The sequence below is a fragment of the Panulirus ornatus genome, chromosome 22, assembly GCF_036320965.1.
Source record: "Panulirus ornatus isolate Po-2019 chromosome 22, ASM3632096v1, whole genome shotgun sequence".
Lineage (NCBI taxonomy): Eukaryota > Metazoa > Arthropoda > Malacostraca > Decapoda > Palinuridae > Panulirus > Panulirus ornatus.
Window position 1 is genome coordinate 21541951 of NC_092245.1, and position 22243 is coordinate 21564193.

The 22243-nt window shown below is 38.9% G+C and overlaps 1 protein-coding gene across 14 annotated transcripts in view; it reads right to left on the bottom strand.

Annotated features, from left to right (window-relative positions):
* The window catches only part of dop (microtubule-associated serine/threonine (MAST) protein kinase dop), a 1162440-nt gene that overhangs the window by 165026 nt on the left and 975171 nt on the right, over nucleotides 1-22243 (bottom strand). For 11 of the 14 annotated variants that reach the window (XM_071676293.1, XM_071676295.1, XM_071676294.1 and 8 more), the window contains 2 exons: nucleotides 20293-20519; nucleotides 8317-8346 (listed from right to left, as the gene is read on the bottom strand). In XM_071676293.1, coding sequence (XP_071532394.1) covers nucleotides 8317-8346; nucleotides 20293-20519 — 257 coding nt within the window. The remainder of the gene's footprint in view (nucleotides 1-8316; nucleotides 8347-20292; nucleotides 20520-22243) is intronic. The other 3 variants (XM_071676288.1, XM_071676299.1, XM_071676298.1) reach the window with 1 other exon arrangement.

Below are 22243 nucleotides of genomic sequence, written 5' to 3' on the forward strand. Positions count from 1 at the left end.
ATATGTATGTATATGTGTGTGTGTGGGCGTTTATGTATATACATGTGTATGTGGGTGGGTTGGGCCATTCCTCGTCTGTTTCCTTGCGCTACCTCACTAATGTGACAGCAAGAGACTAAGTGTGAATGAATGTGGTCATTTTTTTTGTCTGTTTTCCTGGCACTACCTCGCTAAAGCAGGGTAAGCGATACTGTTTCCAGAGGGGTGGAATGGACTGAAGGCTAGCAAGTATGATTATGTACATATGCACATATGTATTATGTCTGTGCATGTATATGCGTTTGTGTTTATATATATATGTATTTGTGAGTGTAAGGGCATTATGTACATATGTGTATATGAGTGAATGGGTCGTTCTTCGTCTGTTTCCTGGTGCCACCTTGCTGATGCAGAAAATGGCCGGATAGCAACAGGAATGGATGAAGGCAAGCAAGTATGAATATGTACATGTGAATATAAGTACATGGGAGAAAGGTGTGCAAGGAATAGAGTGAATTGGAACAATGTGGTATACCGGGATCGACATGCTGTCAATGGATTGAACCAGGGCATGTGAAGCTTCTGGGGTAAACCATGGAAAGTTTTCTGGGGCCTGGATGTGGAAGGGGAGCTGTGGTTCTGGTGCATTATACATGGCAGCTAGAGACTGAGTGTGAACGAATGTGGCCTTTGTTAGTCTTTTCCTAGTGCTACCTCACACACATGCGGGGGGGAGGGGGTTGTCATTTCATGTGTGGCGGGGTGGCGATGGAAATGAATAAGGACAGACAGTATGAATTATGTACATGTGTATATATGTATGTGTCTGTATGTGCATAAATATGTATACGCTGAGATGTATAGGTATGTATATGTGCATGTGTAGATGTGTATGTATATACATGTGTATGTGGGTGGGTTGGGCCATTCTCTCGTCTGTCTCCTTGCGCTACCTCGCGAACGCGGGAGACAGCAACAAAGTAAAATAAATAAATAAATGAAAATATATATATATATATATATATATATATATATATATATATATATATATATATATATATATATATATATATATATTACGTGTTAATTGACAGGCGCGCGAAAGAGAGACTTTTGGATGTTAATGTGCTGAGAGGTGCAACTGGAGGGATGTCTGATCATTATCTTGTGGAGGCTAAGGTGAAGATTTGTATGGGTTTTCAGAAAAGAAGAGTGAATGTTGGGGTGAAGAGGGTGGTGAGAGTAAGTGAGCTTGGGAAGGAGACTTGTGTGAGGAAGTGCCAGGAGAGACTGAGTACAGAATGGAAAAAGGTGAGAACAATGGAAGTAAGGGGAGTGGGGGAGGAATGGGATGTATTTAGGGAATCAGTGATGGATTGCACAAAAGATGCTTGTGGCATGAGAAGAGTGGGAGATGGGTTGATTAGAAAGGGTAGTGAGTGGTGGGATGAAGAAGTAAGAGTATTAGTGAAAGAGAAGAGAGAGGCATTTGGACGATTTTTGCAGGGAAAAAATGCAATTGAGTGGGAGATGTATAAAAGAAAGAGACAGGAGGTCAAGAGAAAGGTGCAAGAGGTGAAAAAAAAGGGCAAATGAGAGTTGGGGTGAGAGAGTATCATTAAATTTTAGGGAGAATAAAAAGATGTTCTGGAAGGAGGTAAATAAAGTGCGTAAGACAAGGGAGCAAATGGGAACTTCAGTGAAGGGCGCAAATGGGGAGGTGATAACAAGTAGTGGTGATGTGAGAAGGAGATGGAGTGAGTATTTTGAAGGTTTGTTGAATGTGTTTGATGATAGAGTGGCAGATATAGGGTGTTTTGGTCGAGGTGATGTGCAAAGTGAGAGGGTTAGGGAAAATGATTTGGTAAACAGAGAAGAGGTAGTAAAAGCTTTGCGGAAGATGAAAGCCGGCAAGGCAGCAGGTTTGGATGGTATTGCAGTGGAATTTATTAAAAAAGGGGGTGACTGTATTGTTGACTGGTTGGTAAGGTTATTTAATGTATGTATGACTCATGGTGAGGTGCCTGAGGATTGGCGGAATGCGTGCATAGTGCCATTGTACAAAGGCAAAGGGGATAAGAGTGAATGCTCAAATTACAGAGGTATAAGTTTGTTGAGTATTCCTGGTAAATTATATGGGAGGGTATTGATTGAGAGGGTGAAGGCATGTACAGAGTATCAGATTGGGGAAGAGCAGTGTGGTTTCAGAAGCGGTAGAGGATGTGTGGATCAGGTGTTTGCTTTGAAGAATGTATGTGAGAAATACTTAGAAAAGCAAATGGATTTGTATGTAGCATTTATGGATCTGGAGAAGGCATATGATAGAGTTGATAGAGATGCTCTGTGGAAGGTATTAAGAATATATGGTGTGGGAGGAAAGTTGTTAGAAGGAGTGAAAAGTTTTTATCAAGGATGTAAGGCATGTGTACGTGTAGGAAAAGAGGAAAGTGATTGGTTCTCAGTGAATGTTGGTTTGCGGCAGGGGTGTGTGATGTCTCCATGGTTGTTTAATTTGTTTATGGATGGGGTTGTTAGGGAGGTAAATGCAAGAGTTTTGGAAAGAGGGGCAAGTATGAAGTCAGTTGGGGATGAGAGAGCTTGGGAAGTGAGTCAGTTGTTGTTCGCTGATGATACAGCGCTGGTGGCTGATTCATGTGAGAAACTGCAGAAGCTGGTGACTGAGTTTGGTAAAGTGTGTGGAAGAAGAAAGTTAAGAGTAAATGTGAATAAGAGCAAGGTTATTAGGTACAGTAGGGTTGAGGGTCAAGTCAATTGGGAGGTGAGTTTGAATGGAGAAAAACTGGAGGAAGTGAAGTGTTTTAGATATCTGGGAGTGGATCTGGCAGCGGATGGAACCATGGAAGCAGAAGTGGATCATAGGGTGGGGGAGGGGGCGAAAATTCTGGGAGCCTTGAAGAATGTGTGGAAGTCGAGAACATTATCTCGGAAAGCAAAAATGGGTATGTTTGAAGGAATAGTGGTTCCAACAATGTTGTATGGTTGCGAGGCGTGGGCTATGGATAGAGTTGTGCGCAGGAGGATGGATGTGCTGGAAATGAGATGTTTGAGGACAATGTGTGGTGTGAGGTGGTTTGATCGAGTGAGTAACATAAGGGTAAGAGAGATGTGTGGAAATAAAAAGAGCGTGGTTGAGAGAGCAGAAGAGGGTGTTTTGAAGTGGTTTGGGCACATGGAGAGAATGAGTGAGGAAAGATTGACCAAGAGGATATATGTGTCGGAGGTGGAGGGAGCAAGGAGAAGAGGGAGACCAAATTGGAGGTGGAAAGATGGAGTGAAAAAGATTTTGTGTGATCGGGGCCTGAATATGCAGGAGGGTGAAAGGAGGGCAAGGAATAGAGTGAATTGGAGCGATGTGGTATACCGGGGTTGACGTGCTGTCAGTGGATTGAATCAAGGCATGTGAAGCGTCTGGGGTAAACCATGGAAAGCTGTGTAGGTATGTATATTTGCGTGTGTGGACGTATGTATATACATGTGTATGGGGGGGGGGGGGGTTGGGCCATTTCTTTCGTCTGTTTCCTTGCGCTACCTCGCAAACGCGGGAGACAGCGACAAAGTATAAAAAAAAAAAAAAATATATATATATATATATATATATATATATATGGTGAGGTGCCTGAGGATTGGCAGAATGCGTGCATAGTGCCATTGTACAAAGGCAAAGGGGATAAGATTGAGTGCTCAAATTACAGAGGTATAAGTTTGTTGAGTATTCCTGGTAAATTATATGGGAGGGTATTGATTGAGAGGGTGAAGGCATGTACAGAGCATCAGACTGGGGAAGAGCAGTGTGGTTTCCGAAGTGGTAGAGGATGTGTGGATCAGGTGTTTGCTTTGAAGAATGTATGTGAGAAATACTTAGAAAAGCAAATGGATTTGTATGTAGCATTTATGGATCTGGAGAAGGCATATGATAGAGTTGATAGAGATGCTCTGTGGAAGGTACTAAGAATATATGGTGTGGGAGGCAAGTTGTTAGAAGCAGTGAAAAGTTTTTATCGAGGATGTAAGGCATGTGTACGTGTAGGAAGAGAGGAAAGTGATTGGTTCTCAGTGAATGTAGGTTTGCGGCAAGGGTGTGTGATGTCTCCATGGTTGTTTAATTTGTTTATGGATGGGGTTGTTAGGGAGGTGAATGCAAGAGTTTTGGAAAGAGGGGCAAGTATGAAGTCTGTTGGGGATGAGAGAGCTTGGGAAGTGAGTCAGTTGTTGTTCGCTGATGATACAGCGCTGGTGGCTGATTCATGTGAGAAACTGCAGAAGCTGGTGACTGAGTTTGGTAAAGTGTGTGAAAGAAGAAAGTTAAGAGTAAATGTGAATAAGAGCAAGGTTATTAGGTACAGTAGGGTTGAGGGTCAAGTCAATTGGGAGGTGAGTTTGAATGGAGAAAAACTGGAGGAAGTGAAGTGTTTTAGATATCTGGGAGTGGATCTGGCAGCGGATGGAACCATGGAAGCGGAAATGGATCATAGGGTGGGGGAGGGGGCGAAAATTCTGGGAACCTTGAAGAATGTGTGGAAGTCGAGAACATTATCTCGGAAAGCAAAAATGGGTATGTTTGAAGGAATAGTGGTTCCAACAATGTTGTATGGTTGCGAGGCGTGGGCTATGGATAGAGTGGTGCGCAGGAGGATGGATGTGCTAGAAATGAGATGTTTGAGGACAATGTGTGGTGTGAGGTGGTTTGATCGAGTAAGTAACGTAAGGGTAAGAGAGATGTGTGGAAATAAAAAGAGCGTGGTTGAGAGAGCAGAAGAGGGTGTTTTGAAATGGTTTGGGCACATGGAGAGAATGAGTGAGGAAAGATTGACCAAGAGGATATATGTGTCGGAGGTGGAGGGAACGAGGAGAAGAGGGAGACCAAATTGGAGGTGGAAAGATGGAGTGAAAAAGATTTTGTGTGATAGGGGCCTGAACATGCAGGAGGGTGAAAGGAGGGCAAGGAATAGAGTGAACTCGATCGATGTGGTATACCGTGGTTGACGTGCTGTCAGTGGATTGAATCAGGGCATGTGAAGTGTCTGGGGTAAACCATGGAAAGCTGTGTAGGTACGTATATTTGCGTGTGTGGACGTATGTATATACATGTGTATGGGGGTGGGTTGGGCCATTTCTTTCGTCTGTTTCTTTGCGCTACCTCGCAAATGCGGGAGACAGCGACAAAGCAAAAAAAAAAAAAAAATACATATATATATCTTTCTTTCAAACTATTCGCCATTTCCCGCATTAGCGAGGTAGCGTTAAGAACAGAGGACTGGGCCTTTGAGGGAATACCCTCACCTGGCCCAATTCTCAGTTCCTTCTTTTGGAAAATTAAAAAAAAACGAGAGGGGAGGATTTCCAGCCCCCCGCTCCCTCCCCTTTTAGTCGCCTTCTATGACACGCAGGGAATACGTGGGAAGTACTCTTAATCCCCTATCCCCAGGGATAAACATATATATATATATATATATATATATATATATATATATATATATATATATATATATATATGTCTGTGTACATGTATGGGCATTCATGTATATATATGAGTATATGAGTGGATGGGCCATTCTTTGTCTGTCTCCTGGCATTACCTCGCTGATGCAGGAAACAGCAATTATAAATATAATGGGGAGGTAATAACAAGTAGTGATGAAGTGAGAAGGAGATGGAGTATTTTGAAGGTTTGTCGAATGCATTTGATGATAGACAGGAAGATATAGGGTGTTTTGGTGTCGGGGTGGTGTGTGAAGTCAGAGGGTCAGGGAGAATGGTTTGGTAAACAGAGAAGAGGTAGTGAAAGCTCTGTGGAAAATGAAAGCCGGCAAGGCGGCGGGTTTGGATGGTATTGCAATGGAATGTATGAAAAAAAGGGGTGATTATGTTGTTGATTAGTTGGTAAGGATATTCAATGTATGTATGGGTCATGGTGAAGTGCTTGAGGATTGGTGGAATGCATGCATAGTGCCACTGTACAAAGGCAAAGGGGATAAAGGTGAGTGTTCAAATTACAGAGGTATAAGTTTGAAGTTTGTTGAGTATTCCTGGGAAATTAATGGGAGGGTATTGATAGAAAGGGTAAAGGCATGTACAGAGCATCAGATTAGGGAAGAGCAGAGTGGTTTCAGAAGTGGGAGAGGATGTGTAGATTAGATGGTTGCTTTAAAGAATGTATGTGAGAAATACTTAAAAAACAGATGGATTTGTATGTAGCATTTATGGATCTGGAGATGGCATATGATAGGGTTGATAGCAATGCTTTGTGGAAGGTTTTATGAGTACATGGTGTGATTGGTTCCCAGTGAATGTCGGTTTGAGGAAGGGATACGTGATGTCTCCATGGTTGTTTAATTTGTTTATGGATGGGGTGGTTAGGGAGGTAAATGCAAGAGTTTTGCAGAGAGGGGCAAGTATGCAGTCTGTTGTGGATGACAAGACTTGGGAAGTGAGTCAGTTGCTCTTTGCTGATGATGCAGAATAGGTGGCTGTTTCGGGTGAGAAACTGCAGAGGTAGGTGACTGAGTTTGATAGAGTGTGTGAAAGAAGTAAGTTGAGAGTATATGAAAATAAGAGCAAGATTATTAGGTTCAGTAGGATTGAAGGACAAGTTAACTGAGAGGTAAGTTTGAATGGAGAAAAATTGGAGGAAGTGAAGTGTTTTAGATATCTGGGAGTAGACTTAGCAGCGGATGGAACCATGGAAGTGGAAGTGAGTCACAGGGTGGGGGAGGGGGCAAAGGTTCTGGGCACGTTGAAAAATGTAAGGAAGGCAAGAACATTATCTTGGATAGCAAAAATGGGTATGTTTGAAGGAATAATGGTTCCAACAATGTCATATGGTTGCAAGATATGGGCTATGGATAGGGATGTGCAAAGGAGGGTGGATGTGTTGGAAATGAAATGTTTGAGGACAATATGTGGTGTGAGGTGGTTTGATCGAATAAGTAATGAAAGGATAAGAGAGATGTGTGGTAATAAAAAAAAGTGTGGTTGAGAGAGCAGAAGAGGATGTGACTCTTGGGCCCTAAACGCAGAAGAATGGACGAAAATGGGTGAGTTGGTGTGATGTGAGGAGGGTTGATTGTGGATGGAATAATAGTGAAGGGGAGTATGAACGAGAGAGCTAACAAAAGTGTGATGAAATGGTTTGGACATATTGTGAAAATAAGTGAAGAAAGACTAAGAGTATATATGTGTCCGATGTGGAGTGAGCAAGGGAGAAAAAGAGACTGAGAAAGAGATGGAAGGATGAAGTGAAATAGATTTTGAGTTATTGAGGCTTGAACATGCAAGAGGGTGAGAAGTATGCATGGAACAAAGGGAACTGGAGTAATGTGGTACAAAGGAAGCAATATGCTGTTACTGGGCTGAACCAGGGAACAAGAAGTGGTCTTGGGGAAACCACAAGAAGGTCTGTGGGCTCACTTATGAAGAGACATCTCTGCTCTTAGTGCATTATACATGAAAGCTGAGGGAATGTGTTCCTGATACTACTTTGTTTACAAGGGAAACAGCAAACAACAATGAAAAAAGTTATAAATAACATTATCATCATTCTCATTATTGTTATTATTCACTGTTATTATCATTATCATTATTCTACACAACCCCACAACCCCTTTTCTGGGGCAGTTACAATTTCAAGGCTATGCTTCAGAAGGGAGAAGGTAAGGTTGGCTCATCTGTGGAGGAAAGGTCCTCCATGATAATGTGCTCTTGTACTGATGATGATACAGCTTTGTCAAAGGTGAATTCTTGCTCAGAGTGTTACCACCACAGGTGGAGTCTGAGAAAACCAGTAATCACATAAATATAAATGTACATATGTACATACAAACATAAGCCAATTATTATCATTATCACTATACAAACCCAGGTTCCCTTATCAGGGGCTCCTGCAGTTTCAAGGCTGTATTACACCCAGAGGAGTCTCTAAATGAAAGGGTCTATGATGTACCTGTAATTTATCTCATCAACAGATGATAATACATCCCCTAAACGTGACTCTTCTTGCTCAGCATAACCAGAAGCAGGTGGAGTTCAGCAATACCCATACATCAGTTCAGACACATAAACACAAATAAAGACACACACACACACACAAACACACATGCACATACAAACACAATGTCAAGACCTATTCTTCTTTGAGAGGAATTTTAATAACATAACATGAACTATGACAATCAACTGAACAGCAGGTAGTGCAGGATTGTTACTTTCCAGAGAGTAACACATAAAGTACAAAGGATGGCAAACTGCCAGCTGACTGAGTCGTGGAACACTGGCAAAAGAAAGGAGACAGGAGGAGGGAGGATATGTTTGATATCTTACTCAAGTGTAGAGATGCACAGCCAGGCCAGACTAGAGCCGCACAAAGTGAAGAAAACAAAAAAATTACTTTCAAGTCAACAAAACTCATTATAAAAATGTCTATGTGCTACTAAAAGCTGCAGATATTGTTAGCTTGTTAAGCAAATGATGCATTTCAGGATGTATCTAGCTCATCTGAAAAAACAAAAGGGTTCTGGAAATGCTGTGGCAGAGAAAAATAAATAAAAAAATTGGTTCTCATGTATAGGATATACAAAAACTGCTGAAGTACAGTTTAGAAATCACGGGTAGGTTCAGTGAATGACTACTGATGGGTTTCATGTTACAGTAATTAAACAAGTTTGCCAAAAGTGTAATAACTTTGGTTCACATGATACTGGGTACATGATACACTCCTAGAGGGGAACAAACAATCTTGGGTCACAGGGCATAAAATAATATAGTAATAATTTCAAGTATTAAGGACACACAAACCCTAAATTGCAGACAATGCAGTTCTTAGAACTGTAGAATATGAAAATGATTATGGGTTAAGGGGAGAAACAAAGATTTTGTGATATCCAAACAAAACCTTTCCATAAAATTTCTTCATCATTAAAGTATCTACCTGAAGAAAGAAAAAAATCTATGGAGGACATGGTCAAAGATATTAAATCTTAAAAAATCCATTTCATATGCCACCTTATATGTGTGATGCTAACATACATGTCATGAAACATCAAGATATGCATGATTCTTTATACATTATTCTTACATGCCTTCCATTATTATTCCTGAAGCACTGACTTGCTTAAAGTTTCAAGGAATTAAAAAAAATGTGTGAAGAATTCTTAACGAAGCATTTTCATGTTAATCTTGATATTATCATAAAAGATAAGATTTTGAATACTGTGCAACAATATTCTGTAATAAGAAAGTGTTCAGCTGAACATCAACTGGACTAAAATATAATCCATTACCTGCCATCTTTCATTGTAACAGGGTCAGTCTATGGCAGGTCAATCACTCTAGAGAACACAGTCTCATGGATTTTGAAAATCTTTGATGGGAATGTTATCCAACACATAAATAAACGTTGCATACAATGAAAAACCATTTCCCTACCATACGAAAAGCCGTATGAGCATCTGTACCTACATATCTACAAGTAAATGTGACAGGTTTTGCCTAAGGCAGGGTTAGCACATAGAACTGACCACATCATTTTGCTTGATCCACAGTACTGCTGTCTTCAACAGCCACACATTTTCCATTGTAGTCAATTTTGAGCTACCTGGTATCTTTTTTATCCACACTTTAAGTTTTCAGTTGAAGATTTTGGTGCTTACTCTGCTCACATTACTGATCTTTTGGAGTAAAACACTGATCAGTCAACCCATCTTTCTTGGGCAATAATAATTTTTCATTCAATGTCTTTTCAGTATATTCCCAGGAGTGCTAGAAGAAAGAAGCACTCTGTCACTTCACACATTGGAGGAACTAAGTTAGGATTTTTCCACTATGGCCCCATTCATCTATTCCAGATACTTCCTTGCTAATGCTGGAAACAACGAATATGTAAAAAAATTAAAATAGGTATCTTTTGTGTCTTTCTATCTGGTGCCACAGAGAGACTATCATGTATCATTCTCATCTTTCTAAATTTCATAGATCTGGTTCATTCAGTCTTTCACGGTAATGCAAGTGCTCCATGCTCTCAATTTTTCTTGTAGAGTGTTTCTGTGCTCTCTACAGCTTGACTTTTACTTGTGTGGTCAATGAGCATATAACAAAGCAGTTTTTAATTTTGCTTATGTGTACATTGAATATTTTCATTATCAGCTTTCTATCTCTCATTGTTAATTCTCATTATCATAACATTTACAATTTGGAATGACAGTACTGTCTTCTCAATACGCTCTTTGAAAAATGTTTCTCTGACATTTGCTTTACTTTCTACCTCTTTCCCTCTTGGACCTTTGTAAGGTGTCAACTTTATGTTGTCAATCAATATATGGCTTATGTATTCAAATTCTTCTTCATTAAACTGCATCAACTTCCCTTCAGCTCACTTGTAAATCATATTTAAGGTTTTCTGCATGTTCTCTTTCTTTTCTTCTGATCCTATCATTTCACTGATTGTAGAGTTGTCTGCTAAACATATAACAACACATTTTTTTCAGTTCTCTTTCTGTCTGACATCTTTACTAAAATTAGCATCAAATTAGTGCCCTTCCTTGAGGCACACCAAGCAAAACATTTTCATTTGCCACTACTTTAAGTTTTGTTTGTTGGAAACTCCTTGATCCATCTTCCTAGTTTACAATCTATGATCTGTTTTGATACTTTCTCTACACTTTCTTTGACAAAATTCTGTAGTTCACTTTATCAAAGGCCTTAATAAATTCAAAACAAATAGTATCCATACCCATTCCTAGCTTTACATTTAAACTGATGTCTTAGTATTGAAAACATAGTCAAGTACATTTCTACCTGGTTTAAATCCAAGGTGGTCTTTGTTTATTCAGCTGCTGTTAGTAAACTGTTCATATATGTGTTTTATGAGTGCTCTTTTGAAGACTTTTAATATGTGTGATGTCAAGTTATCTGGTCTATGCATTTTTGTAGAAGTTTATATCCTCTTCTAAAGATACATATGCTATTTTAGTGATCATATGATATGCTGTTTCATATCCAGGCTTCATTGGTTCTCTTTGTCTCTTTGGGGAAAATACAGTAGCTAGAGTTAGAACTGCTCCAGGTACCAAGTTTTCTACAAGTTGTTTACTCCCTTACTATATCAGTTTCTGATATCTTATCAACAGTAGCTCTTGTTGTACTGATTTTTTCATCTTAGCTGAGATGGCACAGACCACTGTATCATACCACCAATCATGGCCATGTCATATTTATATATGACTGAAGCTCTGTTGTCAAAATGATTTTTTTAATCTTTGGTGAGAAGGCACAGACCACTGTATCATACTCCCAATCATGGCTGTCATATTTATATATCTGTTCATAATTATCCAATGCGTGAAAGTGTGTAAGGAAGTAAGCTTCAGACTGATGAGGGGTAAAAATGGAAGTGGATTACAAGAGGAGGGTGATTATAATTATTCAATGTGAAAAAGTGTACAGAAGTAAGCTCCAAGCTGAGGTGGGTAAAAATGAAACTGGATTACAGGAGGTGGGTGATTATTAGTGCTTAGGCACCTGGCCTCAAGGAGAATGATGAAAAGAAGCGAGCATTTTAAAAGCAGATAAGTGGCATGTCAACAGTTTTGATGCAAAAGAGAAGAGTGTGACATGGGGAAGGTGGGGAGTGGGCAAGTGAAAAAGGGTACTGAGTGGTGGGATGATGAAGTAAAGATGCTAGAGAGAGAGAAATGAGATGTATGGGTAGTACTTACAGGAAAGGAGTGCGAGTCATTGGAAGATGTACAAGAGAAAACAGCAGGTCAAAAGGGAGATGCAGGGGCTGAAAAAGAGCAAAAAAGTGGGTTGGGGTGAGCAAGTACCAGCAAACTTCAGAGAGAATAACAAAATGTTTTTCATGGAAGTTAACAGTGTGAGAAAAACAAGAAAATAAATGGGAACATTAGTGAAAAAGGCAAATGGAGAGGTAGTGATATGCAGTGATGAGGAGAAGAGGAGGAATGAGAACTTTGATGGAAAGCTGAATGTGTTTGATGGTTATGTGGCAGATGTATGGCATTTGGGTTGGGGAGATATGTGAAGTGATAGGGTCATGACAAGTGGTTTGGTGAAAATAAGTGGTGGTGAAAGCCGTGTGTAAGATGAAATGTAGTAGATGACAAGACAAGATGGTACAGCAGTTGAATTTCTTAAGAAAGAGGGTGACTGTGTTGTTAACTTGTAAGTTATTATTTTCAAAACATGCATAGCTCATGCTGAGGTACCCAAGGACTGGTAGAATGCATGTTTAGTATCAATGTGTTAGAGCACGTGGAAGTAGATGAATGCTAGAGTTACAGAAGTGTATGTTTGCTGAGTGTACTTGTTAAGTTGAACAGAATGATGGTGACTGTGAGAGGGTATTGACATGAACAGAGCATCAGACTGGTGAAGATCAATGTGGTTTTAAGAGTGGAAGTGGATGTGTGGACCAGGGGTTTGCTTTGAAGAAAGTAGGTGAGAAATACTTTCAGAAACAGAAGGTTCAGTATATGGCATTTATGAATCTTGAGGAAGCATATGATAGGATTGATAGACATGCACTGTGGAGGGTGTTATGAATATCTAGTGTGGGAGAAAACCTATTAGAAACAGAGTTTTTATTAACAGAGTAAGGCATGTGTGTGAGAAGGCAGAGAGGAGGCTAACTGGTTTAAGGTGAAGGTAGGTCTGCAGCTTGAGTATCAGATGTATTTACGGCTGTTTAATTTGTTTATGGATGGGATGATGAAGAAGGTAAATGCAAGGGTCCTGGAAATAGGGAAAAGTATGGAGTCTGTTGGTGTGTGGGAGTCTGGTAATTTGGTTGTTTGATGATGGCATGGCACTGGTGGCAAATTTGAGAGAGTAACTTGCAGAAGTTGGTGTCTGAGTCTGGAAGTGTATGCAAGAAGAAAATTGAGTTTCTATGAATATAAGTACAGATATCAGGTTTAGCAGCATGAAGAGAAAAATCTGTTAAGGTGTGAGTTTGAATGGAGAAAATGAAGTGTTTTAGATAACTGGGAGTGGACATGACAGTGAATGAATCCATGGAAGTTGATATGAGTAATAGAGAGGGTGAGGGGACAAAAGTTCAAGAAGCATTAAATACCATGTGGAAAAAGAGGTCATTATCTAGGAGGTCAAATATGGGTATGTCTGAAGGTATAGTAGTCCTAATGGTATCATATGGAAGGGATATATATGAGAATGTAAGGAAGAAGGTAAATGTGCTGGAAATTAAATGTCTGTAGATATTATATAGTGTGAGATGGGTTGATCAAGTTAGTAAAGGCATGGTAAGAGAGAGATGGGGTAATAAGAAAAGTATTGTTGATTGCTGAAGAGGGTCTACTGATATGGTGTGGACATACAGAGGAATAAGTGAGGGGAGGTTGACAAAGAGGATAAATTAGTCAAAAATGATGGGATAATGAGAAAGGGAAACTGAATGAGGATGGAATGCAAAAGTTTTCGGGAGCTTGGGGCCTAAATATGCCGGAGGGTGAGTGGCGTGCATAGTGAATTGGAGTAATGTGGTACAAAAGGGGCGATGCGCCGTCAATGAACTGAACCAAGGCATACGAAGCAGCTGGAAAAGGTCTGTGGAACCTGGTTGTAGATAAAGGGCTGCAGTTTTGATACACTACACATGACAAACAAAAGAACAGATGTTAGCAAATAAGGCCTTTTCTTTGTCTATTCCTGGCATTACCTAGCCCATGCAGGAAAACAATGAACAAGTATAAGAGAACTATCCAAAGACTTTCTAAAAAAAATAAAAAATCCTTATGATATCCAAGAGACTCATGCAGCCCAAAGCTGCACTACTTTCAGTAACAGGGAAATATGGTCTCCTTTAGAGTGAGAATTATTCTGATGAGACCGTACTCCCAATAATACAGACTCACCAAAGACAACTACAACTGGAGAGAAAGAATATCTCCCATGTATTCTCATTGTGTTATAGTTGGTGACTAAAAGGGGTGGAAGCTGAGGACTGGAAATCCTCCTCTCCTTACGTTCAACTTTCTAAAAGTCGGAAGAGAAGATAGGAGGTACTTATCCTCTCCAAACACTCAAGCTGGAGTGTTTCAACGCATGTGGATATAAGCAGAATGAGAAAAAGGGAGAGATATGTAGTATGTTTGAAGAAGGAACCTGGATGTTCTTGTTATACATGAAACTAAGCTCATCTGCTGACATAAGGACCATCAACAGTCTCTAAAAACAACAATCTCCGTCAAAGGCAAAAGAAAACAGAAAATTATGTAAAACTGCAATAGATAAGGCAATTGGAAGTCATCATGCTGCCAACTGTAAAACAACCTTGGAGTCTTGCTGAAACAGAAGCTTGTTCAGAAGGAATCAAAACACCTTCATAAGTGTTAAGGACAAGCACTAATGAATAGGCTCTACCCTTCATTGAAAATTTACTCCTGAAAAATCCTGGGAAACAGTTTCAATCTGCACTTAAGAAGTTTCTTACTGGCATAGGCACAAAAGACTGTAAAGTAACACCACTGAGAACATAAGCTTCATTAAATGCAAAAAGAATGAACATTTTAAATATCTGGCGATAGAAAAAAATGATGCATTGTCGGCAGCCACTGGAAAACATCCTCAACAGTTCACAAGTAAAATTCAAAAAAGTGTCTGGAGCAGCTGGAATGGGAACAATGTAAACCTACAGACCATGGCCTCCAGCAGTCTCAATGATCATAGAAGCAACTTGACAGTTTGGTTTCAGGCATTAAGTATGATGTCAAATATGAAGCATGGAAATTCCTTAAAACTAATAACCTTTAATTCTTAAGGTCCAAAATCCATAACATTCAAACCCTAAAGTAATCATACCTAGAACTGATACTAAGGCCCTGTTTCATAAATATATGGATTTTCAAACAAAAAAAAAAAAACAAGAAACCATAAAAGTATTCTACTGTTTCTTCAACAAAATTATGTTGTAGCTTAAAACTAAACAATGGCGAGTGTTTTGTTTCTGCTAAACCTAATTTAAAAACCACAGACTGCAGCAAGTAAAGAGAAAAAAGTATTACTTATAACTTATTCAAGACTACAGCAAGTTAAGAGAAAAAAAGCATTACTTATTCAAGAATCTACTGAACCAGGTTATCAATAAGAACTAAGCTTCTACCTATAATTTATGATCAAATATCTACTTTATAACACCATGGCTCTACTTAATAAGAACATCCCGAGTATCTGCTATACATGGACTGGAATGCAAGACAGGTTCCTTGAAGAGCATTGTATGCAGCCAGAGCTCCACAAACATTCCATTTGGATCAGTCCCATACAGGACTTTGGTCCCTGAGTCTATCAAGGATACACTTGCAGGGTTATAGAATTCTTAGGCATCATAGTGCATCTTCACCTTCAATGACACAAGTTATGAAATGATCTTGCCTTAAGGAAACTTAAGCAGTGCACAATCAATAATTAGGGTTCTGTTGACTGTAGATGATCAAAACTACTGTTGTCATAGAGAATCAATATGGGAAGATATCATCCAACTCAGTTCCCCTAGTTCATCACTTACACACTATTAGAGGCATGGGAACCTTTGGCAAGTCAGACACAGCAAACACATAAAAAGAATTTAACAAACAGAAACTGGGAAAGGAATTATGAACCCTTCTGGTGAGGAAAAACTTTCAAGCTGACTTAGTACTTATTTTTAGTGACAGCATTCAGTATCATCCCTGTGTAAGCATAACATTTGAAGAATGTCTCATGTAGGCTCACCAAAGTTCAAGTCAATATATATAGGACAACCACAAAAAATCTCTAGTATTTTCCTTGAATGAAAACAAAAAATTCAACAAAATACAATGCTAAATACAGAAAACTGATGGAAGACTCAGCAATCACAACAAAGGGTTACAGTTGAAGTCACACTGAGAGAGCCCTGAGTTTATCAAACTACAACTCCTACATGCAAAAAACCTGGGGATAGGGGAGAAAGATTACTTCCCACGTATTCCCTGCATGTTGTAGAAGGCAACAAAAAGGGGTGGGAGCAGGGGGCTGGAAATCCTCTACTCCAGTTTTCAACTTTCCAAAAGAAGGAACAGAGAAGGGAGCCAAGTGAGGACTTTCCCTCCAAGGCTCATTCCTCTGTTCTTGATGCTGCCTTGACAACGTGGGAAATGGTGAATGTGAAAAAAATAAAAAAAAAAATTACAGATTGCTACACAAGTACAATGAACTTCTGGTCACCTGGCTGGTCCAAATGATTCTGTACATTAACACTTTTAAGTTCCAATGTCTCAATACATGTCTTCAAAAAAACTTGGACAAGTTTACTTTAGTGCAATTAGCATTCACAGCTGGATACTCAACTAATGAACGACAGATGCATTTCCTGGTTTGAAATGCATGCCAACTTTTCCTAAGGATTATTGTGACCAACAAATGTGCATAACTAACCATGTGAGACTAAAAATAGGATCACAAGGTATAAACAGTTATGCACTGCCAGAAGTATGCATCTCAAAAAAAAATTGCCGTTGGGGAGATGCTGATAAAAGATACATTATTTGGTGTCTACAATAACAAAGAGCACCCAGTTATGAACTACTTCAGGTAATAAAATATGTAAGACCAAAAACAGCATCACAAATCTTTAATTTGCATGCTAGTGGTAGTATCTCTAAAACTTAACATAATGGTGATCATGGTATGAGATTTACTCTTTGGATATACAGCATTATGAAGAAATCTTTTACCAGAAAACTTATATAATTCACATAAAAGAGAAGAATGCAAGACCAAAATTAGCATCACAAATTAATAATCATCATTACTCTACATGTGGCTGGTGGCTGGCTGTACATGCCTCATTCATTTGAGGAGGTACTGGCATGGTGCAACCCCTGGTACAAAAATGTGCTAACATATGTCATGGAGCCCTAAAACAAAAAAATGGGACTATGAAACATTTGCAAAAGAAATAGACACAAACCCAACATCTATGAAGTACAAAAGTTGTCATACAGTGAGTAACCTAATGACAACAGCCATCAGGTCTGCAAATCAAACTTCAAGCACCCTCACCACTGCTCATACTGACATGACTAAGTAAGCTATTGTAAGATCAAGATTCTGCAGACATTATTCAACTAGCCTCACAGGCATTTTGATGGATGAAGAGGGTGAATCCTCATGGATACATCAAACTTTGAGAGGTAAAACTACTTTAAACCAACATTCAGCATATGATTTCCAAAAGGCACATAGGTCTCTATTTGCTGATGAGAAAATGAAACTAACAGTCTTAATTCTCAAAGTGAAATGTATTTCTTTTATGTGAGAAGTATCTGACACATTCTTTTAAAAGTATTCAACACTTTCATTGATCGGTTGTTTACAGCTGCCATTCCTTCTCCCTTGTATCAAATTTTGCTACTTATGTACACATTTAACATTTTCATCAGCAGTCTGTTGTCCCTTGGAGTGAACATTCTCAATATCATACCACTTACCACTAGCCTCCATAGTGCTATCTTCTCAATATGATGACATCCAAATCTTTTACATTTGTTTCACTTACTATTAGTTTCTCTGCTGAGCATATATATGGTGTCATGAAAGTATTCTTACTTATTCTACAACTTACATCCTCATTTTTTCCTTAAATTCCTGTGTTTCATTTCTGCTCATTTGCTGATCATGGCTAAATCTTTTTGCACATCCATTTGATCAGCTCCTGACCCAATCATTTTCCTTATTCTGGTGTCATCGACAAAACTCCTAACTGTTTTTCTTTACTTTCCTGTCACTGTTTGATATCATTCCTATACAGAGTACTAATACAGAGTAATAACCTGGAAAGAATATATTTTTCCCGGGACATGTATTTTGTTTGTCATTGTTTTAAAGTTTCTGTAAGAAACTCTTTAACAATCTTCTTATCTAACTCAATGTTTTGTTTTCCTACTTTCTTGAGCAAAATTCTGAAGCTTAATCTGTCAAATGCCTTAGTAATAAGAAAAAGTGTCCAAACTCTTTCCTTGCACTAACTTTTCATTTATGGCACTGTAATGGACTTGAAACTGGGCACGCATACTTTCTCCTGTTCTAATAAATGTCCTTTCATCACTCTTTCAAAGAATACTATTATATGGAAAGTAAGGCTCTGGTCTCCACTCTTTAGGTCTCAGCTTGGACCTTTTGTGTACTGGCATTACATAATGCCATTTTGTGAATATCTGCAACCTTGCTTTCATTCAGACTTATCCTTAATAACAGCATCAATGGATTCACTTTGAGTCTTTGTCTTCCTAAGGAACATGGCTGGAATTCCATCTGGTCCTTGGGCTGAATTTTCTGTGAGCTGGTACTGTCCAGCTCATATCACTTTTTTAAATTCAATATCTGAGTGAGTTTTCACCATGCTGGTTTAACAATTCATCATTTAATTTCTCCCTGCATTTTGGGCTACATACCAATCGATATTGTTCAATTAACATCCCGCAAATATTCTTGGGGTTATTCAAATATCAAATTCCTACCTCAAAAGTCCAATCTCTATTTTCTTGTTTTTTTGCTTTGTTTGTGTAGATGAACTGTAAAGCTGGATTTCTTCTCTTGTACTTTGTACCTTTCATCATTCGTTATTTCCAGGTATTATGCTTAATTTAATGATTTCGTATCTCCTTACTGACTTGCCTTCATACCTTCCATATGAAGCCTAGCAAACATTAACGCAAGCAGTATTTTTTCTTGACTGCAGAGTTCAATTTCTTTCACTTTCTTCAGAAGTGTCTGTAACTTCAAAGGTGTGCTACACTCAGTAGTAGGGACTGTATGGACTCCTCTAAACAAATACGTTTTATGACAAGACTATACTCTATTTCAGTCACGTGATGACAATACAGCTTCACCAAAGGTGGCTTTCACTCGCAATGTAATCTCAAGTAGGTGGAGTCCAGTAATGTTAACAAAATTATATCAAAATTAAGCAGAGGCTTTCCTTGAAGGAGCTTTCAGATGTATTGGATTCAGAAATTTTTAGTGAACCACTGGCTCTGAAAATTTCTACCCAAATCAAAAAACCTTAATTTTCAGCTTACAGTTTGCTGACTTTATCATTAATTTTGCATTCATGACCACTATATATGTAAAAATAGTCAAATTCAGAAGGAACATGCATTTAGCATAAACATTTGTCAATTCTGTGCAATCTTTCTATGAAAATGCTATTCAGATAACAGATGTGATGTTCAGAGAAGTGTCTTGCTTTAGTTTTCATGTAATCATCAGTATCTATTGTTATTCCTGCTAAACACATAAAAGCAGGCTTACAGTCAACCAAGTAACCTTAGTTTTAAGTATCAACTCTTACTTGACCACAGCAAAAATGAAGTGGCATATTCAATGCATACCCAATGGTTGCAAATGTCATGTGGAAAATATACCTATCAACCTATGTTTTTAAGTATATACATGTATATACATGTGTGGCGATGGGAATGAATAAAGGCAGACAGTATGAATTATGTACATGTGTATATATATGTATATGTCTGTGTGTGTATATATATGTATAGGTTGAGATGTATAGGTATGTATATTTGCATGTGTGGACGTGTATGTATATACATGTGTATGTGGGTGGGTTGGGCCATTCTTTTGTCTGTTTCCTTGTGCTACCTCACTAACGTGGGAGACAGCGACAAAGCAAAATAAAAAAAATAAATAATACTATGTTTTTAGAAGGGCAACAATCCATATTTCTAGCTCAGTTCCAAACTTAACGTTATCGTTAAAGCTTCACAGTTCTCCAATACTGAATTCTTTTTCAAATTATAAAATCTTTAGAACATCTTTTCAAAACTAATTTCTATGAACCTCCAAAATCTTTATACAGGAATCAATGGTTGGGAAACAAATACCGTATTGTTATTGCCATCTTAAATTCAAGTTTACTCATATATCATTATTCAATATAAACCTGAAGCATCCATATGTTTAAACAGTACATGGTGATGAAACGCATAACAGAAAGCTGCTTGTTAGATTTTTGTGCACATTTGACAAAATTCCAAATCACTCAATGACTACTCCTTTACAAAAATCATATCATTTGTTGTTAGTAGTTTCTGTTGCTGACTGTCCAAGGTAACTAATATAGCTTTTCATTACAAAACTTCTTAATATACCTAATACACAAAATTAATAGCCAAAAAACTATTAATCGTTCTTAAAAACTAAACCCACTTTTCTTACGTAGTAATAAGGCAACCCACTATCCATCCAAAGGGATATGAGTTATCATACTATGACACTCACCTCAGAGACCGTGATCTTGGTCGATTCATTGGGGAACGGCGACCATCTTCATCTATAGAAGGGTTACTCTCTCCAGAAGAAAAATTACGAATGTGGGTGTGACGCACTTCATCTATTGCCGGAGATCCTACATTTGATGGAGTCCCAGCTGCTACAGGTCCACTACCACTACTGGCTCCCACCTGTCCTCCTATCTGGTGAAGTCTTTCTTGGCTTGAACACTGCGACTGTGAAAAAATGTCATTTAGCTAGACACCCACTTTAAAACATCTCATTACCTTTGCAAACAAACAACCTCATCATCAGACAGTAACTGAGTTGCTTCTCATTCGAACCCCTGGAGGAATTATTATGACTGCAGAGACCTATCAAAAGACTAGATTTCTTTTTCGGACCCATACTCAAGCTCTCCTAGTTTAACAAAACATTACATCATCAAACTGTTCTATAGCATAGTAAAACTAAAATGAGCTAGCCTGGGAACAAAATCATATACCATAAACCTTTCTAGGATGACCACATTTGTTAACAAAAACTTCATAAGTAAAAAAAATCAATGTGGTTATATTTTCATATTTGTTTGCCTTTTCCAACATTAGTGAGCAGGCACCCAGAACAGATAAAAAAAAGCCGCATTCTTGCACATCCATTCTCCAGCTCTCAGTAATATACTGGCACCAAAGCCCCTCATCCACAATAGGCCCACAGACCCTTCTGTCATTTCCCCTGGCCGCCTCATATGCCCTGGTTCAGTCAAGTGACAGCAAGTCAACCCCTCCAATTCACTTTATCCCATGCATGCTTTTCACCCTCCTGCATGTAAATGCTCTGATCACTCAAAATCTTTTTCACTCCAGCCTTCCATCTCCAATACCATCAACAACTCCCTTAAGTCCTCCACATATGGTACATATATCCTCTTTGTCAACCTCTCCCCACTCATCATCACCATTCATCAAAGCCATATCAATAAAACCTCTCAGGCTCTCTCAGTCATATTCTTCTTAATATCACAGCTCTCTTTTACCCTATCATTTCCTATTTGATCAACACTCCTCACAAAACATGTTGTCCTCAAGCATTTCATTTTTTGAGATTTTCACCCTCTTCCATACATCCTCATTTATAATCCACACCTTGCCTCCATACAAAACTGTTAGGACTACTATACCTTCAGACATACCCATCTTTGCCTTCCCAGGTAGTGACCTCTCTTTCCATGCATTCCTCAAAGCTCCCCTCACCCACTCTATGACTCGTCTCTGCTCCCATGGTTCCATTCACCTGCCATGTCCACTCCCAGGTATCTGAAACTCTTCACTTCCTCCAAGTTTTCTCCAGGCAACTCACATCCCAGCTAACCTGTCTCTTTGCACTGCCAAACCTAATAGCTTTGCTTTTATTCACACTTACTTTTATCTTTCTCCTTTCACACACTCTCCCAAACTCAGACATCAGCTTCTGAAGTGTCTCACTTGAATCTGCGACCAAAGCCATGTCATCAGCAAACAATAACTCAATGAACTTCCAGGCCCCCCCTCTTCCTCCAAAAGACTACATACCTGTCCCTATCTCCAAGACCCTTGCACTTACTCCCATCACCATCCTATCCATAAACAAAGTAAACAACCATGGCGACATCACACACCTATGTCAAAGACCTGCTTTCATCTAACATCACTCATCCTCCTGTCTAACTACTCACACAAACACCTTACTTGATAAAAACTCCTAACTGCTTCTAATAGCTTTCTTCCCATGCCATATAACCATTACACCTTCCACAAAGCATCTCTATCAACATTAACGTATGTTTCCTACAGATCCATAAATGCAATATGCATTTCCTTCTGTTTCTCTTTGTATATCTCGCACACATTCTTCAAAGCAAATACCTGATCAACACCTTTAGCACTCCTGAAACAACATTCTTCCTCCCCAGTCTGATGCT